At 49.4% G+C, this 7615-nt stretch overlaps 1 protein-coding gene across 4 annotated transcripts in view; it reads right to left on the bottom strand.

The window, feature by feature from the left end:
- The window catches only part of SLC4A5 (solute carrier family 4 member 5), a 124749-nt gene that overhangs the window by 81692 nt on the left and 35442 nt on the right, over positions 1–7615 (bottom strand). For all 4 annotated transcript variants that reach the window (XM_060309074.1, XM_060309076.1, XM_060309075.1 and 1 more), the window contains one exon: positions 4043–4172. In XM_060309074.1, the coding sequence (XP_060165057.1) occupies positions 4043–4172 (130 nt within the window). The remainder of the gene's footprint in view (positions 1–4042; positions 4173–7615) is intronic.

The raw sequence follows: 7615 nt of genomic DNA, 5'->3' as shown, positions 1-7615 counted from the left end.
CTTTCTTAGAACCTCATCATCAAGTATCTAGTTATTTACCTCTGTGCCCCATTAGACTGAGAGACTGAGCGAGCAGGGATGGCATCTGCCATGTTTTTTGTATCTCTAAGTCACCTGGCTCAGGGCTTACAGACAGTAAACATTTGGTAAATAGTAGTTGAATGAATGGGTGAGATTTGTTGATGTCTATACTAAGAGCTCTCAGCTCCCCGCTCTGCTTTCTACATAGAGAGGGCTGCTGGGGCGCCGTAAGGGTGATCCCAGGTGAGTGGTGAGACCAGAGGGCTGGGGCATCTTCTGCTCCAGACTAAGAGGTAAAATGATGGTAGGAGAACATGCTTCAAGGTAGTAAGCAGGAACAGTTTCAGAGTTGAGACAAAGTTCAGGCTTCTTCTTCCATTATGTACAGAGTGAGAAAGCATCCCTGCCTATGTGTGGAGGGGCTTTTGAACATGTACTGATCTGGTCTGACCCAACTAAAATGACCTACTTCTCCTGCCCCTCTTTCTGCCCTTTCCTGGTCACGGCGGGAATCTTTCCAGAGCATATGTGTCTTACAAGAACATTCCGGCAAGTTCACGCTTTTGGTCTGCTCTGAGTTGAGATCAGAGGCAGCTTGGATTTGGGGTTTGTTTTCAGAATTCATGGAAGTCTCAAAGCTCTATTTTTGAGTAACCCCAAAAGCCCCTCCACACTTGGTTGGCTTCCAGCCCATATCATTCTCCTTCCCTTCATCCCCTGCAGCCAGGCAGATTCAAGCTTGAGAGACAATGGAATTATGGGTAAATTGTTTGCTCACAGTGAGGGGGTCCACCCCGTGCCACCCAACCCAAGCTTCCCTTCAGGCAAGGTCAGTATCAGCAAACAGCTAGCTGCACTCCCCTCCCGGGAACGCAAAAGAGACAAATTTAATAAAAATCTATCTTATTGACAGCCTGACCTACCAGCACGGATCACATTAGAAATGATGCCCACACACACAGTCCCCATCACGCACAAAGGGCCAGGCTCAGTGGAGCTCCAAAAACCACTAAAGTCTGTCCAGTGGTGATTCTTTCCCCAAGGGCCCAAAACATCCCCCAAACTAATAACCCCCAGAAAAGCACTGCCAGGGAAAATTCCTTGCGGATTTGAGATTTTCACTCTGTTAATCTCCTAACTCAATAAAGCAAACACTCCCATAACAAATTAAATACTTTTATTAAAAGGTCCCCTCCCCCAATCTCTTTGATGTGGGTACAAACCTGCAACCCTCTCAGGGCCTGAGTGTCCACATGAGGGGTTGTTCCCGCCTCCTATCATTTTCTCCTGTTATTCCAAGAAGGCCCAGAACCCACTAGGATTTGCTGATTCTTGTATTCTGGAAACTTTCGAGACCTCTGGCTTCCCTGAGTAGATGGCACAGCCTGTCAGCTGAGGGAAATTCTTCCCATTTTTTGGTGGGGTGACAGGCCCCTAACAGGCCCGGCCCGGAGCACCTCTACTGATGCAGTTTGCCAGGAGGAGCCCCCAGCACAGCTGTCCAGGCCGAGGTGGACTTGCTCACCGATAACCAAACCCTGTCTCTGACTTCTGCAGAGGCCTACTGCTCAGACCTCCAACAGTGAGCTGCAAACCAGCCGGGGGGAGCTGGAGAGAAGATTAAAGGAGGCTGGGGTGGAGAAAGGAGCTCGAGATAAGGAGGCCTGAGCGGCTCTCCCCCCACTGCTTCCTGCCCCAAAGCTGGCCCTCAAGATGCTCCTTTCTCCATCAACCTGGAATTGGGTTCAGCTGTTTAACTTCTTCCAGCCTCCACTTTCCTCTTGCTATGGGTTTGAGGTCAACTTGGGTTACACTGGGGCCCTTCCCAGGGCTCCTTAAATGCTGTCATTGGAAAGCCTGACTTGTGGGGAAACAACCTGGTTTGCAGATGGTAACCCCAGGCCCCTTTAAATTTTAAAGGAGCCTTCTTCCAGAAACATCATTATCTACAGTTTATCGCTTTCATTGCAGGGTCTATAGTGAGCAAGGCTCTATGGATCAACACTCAGAGAGAAACTGGGTATTTCGTCTATGGCAACAATCATGTCTCTGACAGCCCTGGGGCCTTCTCAGCAAGGGCTCTGTGGGTGCGTACGATAGGCCCTCATGGAAAGTCTGGTCCTGGCAACTATTACCAGGGATTCTGAATGCACACCTTACCCAGGGTAGGGAGAAGTCACCCTCTTCCTACTGGGCCTTGGAGAAGGCCTTTCTCAACTTTCCTTCCCTCTATATGCCCACCCTGGACAAGAAAGTCATTTGCCCAGGGAGGTACAAGCCCCTCAGAGGCATTAAGCCACAGTAGCACAGACTGGGCCCTGGTCATTTGAAATGTCCTCCCCTCTCTTATCAGCCCTGGATGGATGTCCTGGGCTCTGTGGCTGTCGCCGTTTATCTCTCACACCGGTTGCATTCCCTCCAGAATTATATCCTCCCATGGAAATCAAAACAGAGTCCCTGGAAGTTGAAGGAAGGGGAGAGAAGTGGCTGAGAAATTGGAGAAAACATGACGAAGTTTATAAGCACTCAAGTTGGAGAGTCAGATAGCCCTGGGCTAGCAGCCAGACTCAGCTGCCTGCAGGCTCTGGCCCTTGCATCTATTTGACCCTCTAAACCTCACTATCCTCATCTATAAAACGAGGGTTGTTTGGCACGTAGTAAGGGCTCATTGAATGGGCTGATAAGAAGAGGCTCCACAGCTTCCAGACAGGGACTGGGCCCAGCCATGAGGCTAGGAATTCATTCCTTCTGAGGCCTGCAGGAATTTGCTAGTCACTCAATGGCCTTTTTTCTTTTTTTCTTTTTCCAGGAGAGATTGGAGGGGGAAGCTTGGGAATGTTAAATCCGCACCTCGTTCTACAGAAGAGCTACTGAGGTGAGTGAGGTTGGTAGGTGAGAAAGGGGCCCAGGCTGTGATTGGGGCAGCTGCCAGGCCCTGGGTGTCATGGTGGCCCCCAGGCAAAGCCACCTTGGGCACAGCTTGGCAGTTCGTTCAGGCATTCTCAACGGGGGCAATATCAGCCCCAAGGGGGCAAGCATTGGTTCTTAGGAGAGCAAAAGAGTTTAAGATATTACAATGGTTTGTGGCACTCCAAAGCTCAAACCTACCTGACAACATTTAATTTCTTAGCATTTCATTCCTCTCATTAGAAATAAATTTAATTCTAGTTTAACAAAGTTAATTTAAATTTAAAATTTTGGTGGGGGGGACATTAATATAAAAAAAGGTTGAGAAACATTGGTACGCTCTGCTTGCAGACTCTCAACTTCTGCCCCAGGGTCCCTCCTCCTCTCACCAGCCCCTCCTGCTGCCCCTGCTGTATTCTGCCTTCTCCTTGAGGCCTTGGCAGCATTGAGGCCGCTGATCAGTCCAGCTCAATTTAGAGGCTGCTCTGCCCCAGGCACTGGGTATGGCCAGCGCTACTCCTTACCCTGATTCTCCCTTGGCTCCCGAGACTTCACCGTGTGGTTCTCCTCCAGCCTTTCGGCTCTTCTCTTCCTTCTACTGCCCCTATATACACAGCTCTCTCTGCTTCCCACGTGTGCCTCCAGGGCTACGCCCTGCTTGTCCTGCCCCAGACTCTGCCAAATCCCTTTGCTTCAGTGCTCACTGGAGCTCCCCAAGTAGGTGTTTCCTGGCACGCATTCTTCTTCCTCCAGGAAGCCCTCCTGTCTGCCCCAGCCTGCTCGGTGCTTTCCCTTCTACAACATTTAGTTTGGACCACTTGACATGAAAGGATATATGCCCCTGTGTTACTCTCTCATGGTTTCATGGGTGTCTGTTCTACTTTCCCACCAGGATTTTCATTTCTCTGAGGATGAGACAAAGCCATAAGTTTCTGTTTGCTCCTTAGCATCCAACCCAGTTCTGCCACCAAGAAAGGCAAGTAGGTGGGTCTTTGGGGACCAGGAAGTGCCCTAGTAGAACTCAAGGTATGAGATGCCACTGGTCAGCTCCGCCTGGGCCCAGGCAGACTGCAGTGGAAAGGCCCCTCTACCTGTCTCCGGGGTTCTGCCTCACCTGGCCGACTCCTTCCACTCCATCTGGTCTCCGTCGTGCTGCAGAGTGTCCATCTCTGTGAAGAGGGTGGGGTTGGGAGCCTCATCTTCCTCCCCCAGGATGTCCTGGAGCTGCTCAGCAGCTGGAGACCCTGCAAAAGGAGGGCAGCAGGTTCTGCTGAGTGCCCCGCGGGAGGTAGAGGCCAGCCGAAATGCAGCAGGACCTAAGGGCAAGGGCAAAGTATTCCCCGACCCACGGCTTCCCTGGTGGCGCAGTGGTTGGGAGTCCGCCTGCCGATGCAGGGGACACGGGTTCGTGCCCCGGTCCGGGAAGATCCCACATGCCACGGAGCGGCTGGGCCCGTGAGCCATGGCCGCTGAGCCTGCGCTCCGCAACGGGAGAGGCCACAGCAGTGAGAAGCCCGCATACCACAAAAAAAAAAAAAAAGTATTTCCTAATTCAGTAAAACGAAGTCCACCCTCTGGGCAAAGCTAGACTCAAGTTTCTGTGGATTGGATGTAGGTGGGATATTCTTCAAGATAAAAGACATGAAAGGATTTAGTCTGTATTCAGACTCCTGGGTCTTGTAGCTGACACTGAAGAAAGACGGAAAATGGCCAAAGCCAGGGCAGCAGCAAGGACAGGGAACAGAACAAATAAGTGAGGGGAGAAAAACTCTGTCCCAACTTGAGCATAACATGCCCAGAGGGACCCCTTTTCCACTGGACTCCACACACTCAACTCCCAGCATTGGCCTTGAAGGGGCAATCAGACATGTGAAAGGATGTGCTTGTACCAGTGTGGCACGTGGGCCCACTTTCTTCATGAGCAACCTAACAGTCTATCCCTGAGCTCCCAGTCTGCTTTCCAACTGCCCAGGGGATGTCGCCTTCTGGGTGTCTCTCAGGCACCTCAAGTCAGCATTCTGACACGGAACACATACTCTTCCCCAAACATGCTTCTCCTGCCTTCCCTCCTTGCCTCCCTCCCTCCCCGCCTCCCTTTCTTCCTCCCTCCCTCCTCCCTCCCTCCCTCTCTTCCTTCTTTCTCTCACTCAATATTTAATGAATGCCTACTATGTGCCAGGCATTGGTCTAGGTGTAGGGAAACAAAGCTGTGAAGGAGGCCCATATATTCTTGATCTCTTGAGCCTCTCCAGTGGCAGATACAGACAATAAACAAGTAAACAAATCCACAAAATTCAGTTCAGTGATAAGTAGTAATAAGTGTTCTGAAAAAAAAAAAAAAGACCACGGAGCTATATTAGATAGCATAGTCAAGAAAGGCCTCTCTGAGGAGGGCGTATTTGAATTGGAACTTGAAAAGTGAGAATGAACCACTTCTGCATATCTGGAAGAAGAGTGCTGCAGGCGTGCCAAAGACCTGAGGTGGGGTGTGCTGGTTAGTGTGTCTAGGGCATGGTGGGCCGGAGAGAGAGAGGTATCACACAACATTGAATGCCTTGGTTAGAGGCATAACTGTCCACCCAACCGCACAGGCTAGACACGCTGGCATCATCCTCACCTCACCTCTTTCTATCACCTCCACTCCCACATTAAAAGTTTTCGAGAATACTCTCCTTCCTCACCAATCCCATTGCCCCTGCCCTGGTTCAATCTCTCACTGACTGTCTTTAGGCTTCATCAAGTCTTCCTCTTCCTCCAAGCCTCTCTATCCCCTCAGTCATCCCTTTGGCTTTCACTTATTTCTCCATGGACTCCCAATGGTCAATAATTTCAACTACCCTTCTCATCACAGTCTCCAGTCTCTTACTCCTTGACTTCCCAATAAAACCAGGCAGCTGATGCCCAAACAAGAATTCACTGGCCCAATCTCCACCTCTTCAAATGTGTCCTGGGGTGCAGGGAGAGGCAGTGTGATATGGTGGTACGGTGGATGCAAGGCACACGCTAGGCTTTCAATCCATCTAGATGTGGGTATGAATCTCAGAGTTGCTACTTACTCATGAGTGAATTCAGTCTGAGTGAACAGGGTTATTGTCCCAATAAATCAGGTAAGGAGAATAACATGTGACACAGGGCCTGGAATATAACAGGTGCCAATCCCCCTTGCCACCAAGCTTAGCACTCAGGCTCATGAGTCTCTCTGGTGAAAACCACCCAGCTGTACAAATGGGGGGCTTCCACTGTTAACAGGTCTCAGAAGTACAGCCACTTCTACTCATCCTTGCATGCCCTTTCCCATGTTCCTCCACGCCACCACTAACTTTTGCTCCTCTCTGCAAGCCTCTTGATCTATCTCTTATCCCACATCACCAAGAAAATAAGACCTCCAGGCATGAAATCCATCAACTTCCTCCTTTCCAGTGCTTCTGTGTCCTAACCACTGCTGCAGTCTATCTCTGAACAAGAGTTCTTCCTCTAGCCTATCTCTGGCCCCGTCTATTCCCTTCTACTGGATCCTTATTTCGTCAACGAGTCTTTCCTTACCTGGGTCTTCAACTTCTCTCCCTCCACCCTCTTTCTCTCAACCCATAAACAGCTCTTCCTACCATGAAACACCTTCCCCTGATCCTGCCTGCCTTCTAAGCTCTGCTGCTCTCTTTTTCCCTTCTCTCTCCTCAACTTATTGAAGGGGAGGTCTACACTCGCTGCCTCTATTTCCTCCTTACCTAATCATTTCCCAACCTGCTGCAACTGATTCATCCCCACCACACTAAGGACATTGACTAAGGCAGAGATTTTAAACTGGAAGCTCAAAGATGTGTTTAATTCAGCCCTCATAGAGTATAAAAGTTTTTGAAATTGTTGCTAATATAAAGAATTATGAGATTGCATATAAAAATCTAGATTTCTGACTTTTCTTGAAAATTCAGATACTCTGATGACAGTGCCCATGTTCCTACCTGACAACAATTAGAGCTCAGTAATGGATAAGAATATGCATTTTAGTTTTCAACAGTCCCCACTACTCCCTATTATTACCTGCTAATCTCATTTATACTAAGCATCCAAGTTTACAACCCTGCTCTCAGATCTCTCTTGTTCTATTCTCAAATCAATAAGTCAATAAAATCAATCAAACCTACAACACTGTGAAGCTATGGTCTGGCTTATGTCTCTGGGACATGAGTGGTGCTGACTGCTCCCTCTGAACTGAAATGCTCTTGGTTCTTATAAGATAGCACTTTCTTGATATTTTTTCCTATCTCTTTGAGGACTCCTTCCCTGGCCCTTCTTGCATGTCTCACTTAAATCTTGATCTTCCCCAGGATTCCTCCTTGGCCTTCTTGTCTCCTCTCTTTCTACACCCCTACTGGACCACCTCATGTTCTTTTTGGTGTCACCCTATAGCCGAGGTTACCCGCGTCTCTAGGTCCTGACTTACTGAGCATTTCCGACTGCCAGCTGGACTGCTCCATCTGGTAGTTCTCCAGCCTTCTCGAGTCAATCTCAACATATTCCCGTCTTCCAACACCCCAACCTTGCCCTCCTCTGTTTTGATTAATAGTGCTCCTGGCTACCCAGCTACTCTTCTCCAGAGGAGAAGTCTTGGGCTCACTCCTGAAGCCTCCTTCTCTCTCATCATCCATGTCCAATCAGACACTAACGTCTTCCACTCACTTCCTGACTA

The sequence above is a fragment of the Globicephala melas genome, chromosome 12, assembly GCF_963455315.2.
Source record: "Globicephala melas chromosome 12, mGloMel1.2, whole genome shotgun sequence".
NCBI lineage: Eukaryota > Metazoa > Chordata > Mammalia > Artiodactyla > Delphinidae > Globicephala > Globicephala melas.
This window is presented reverse-complemented; position numbering and strand designations above follow the sequence as displayed.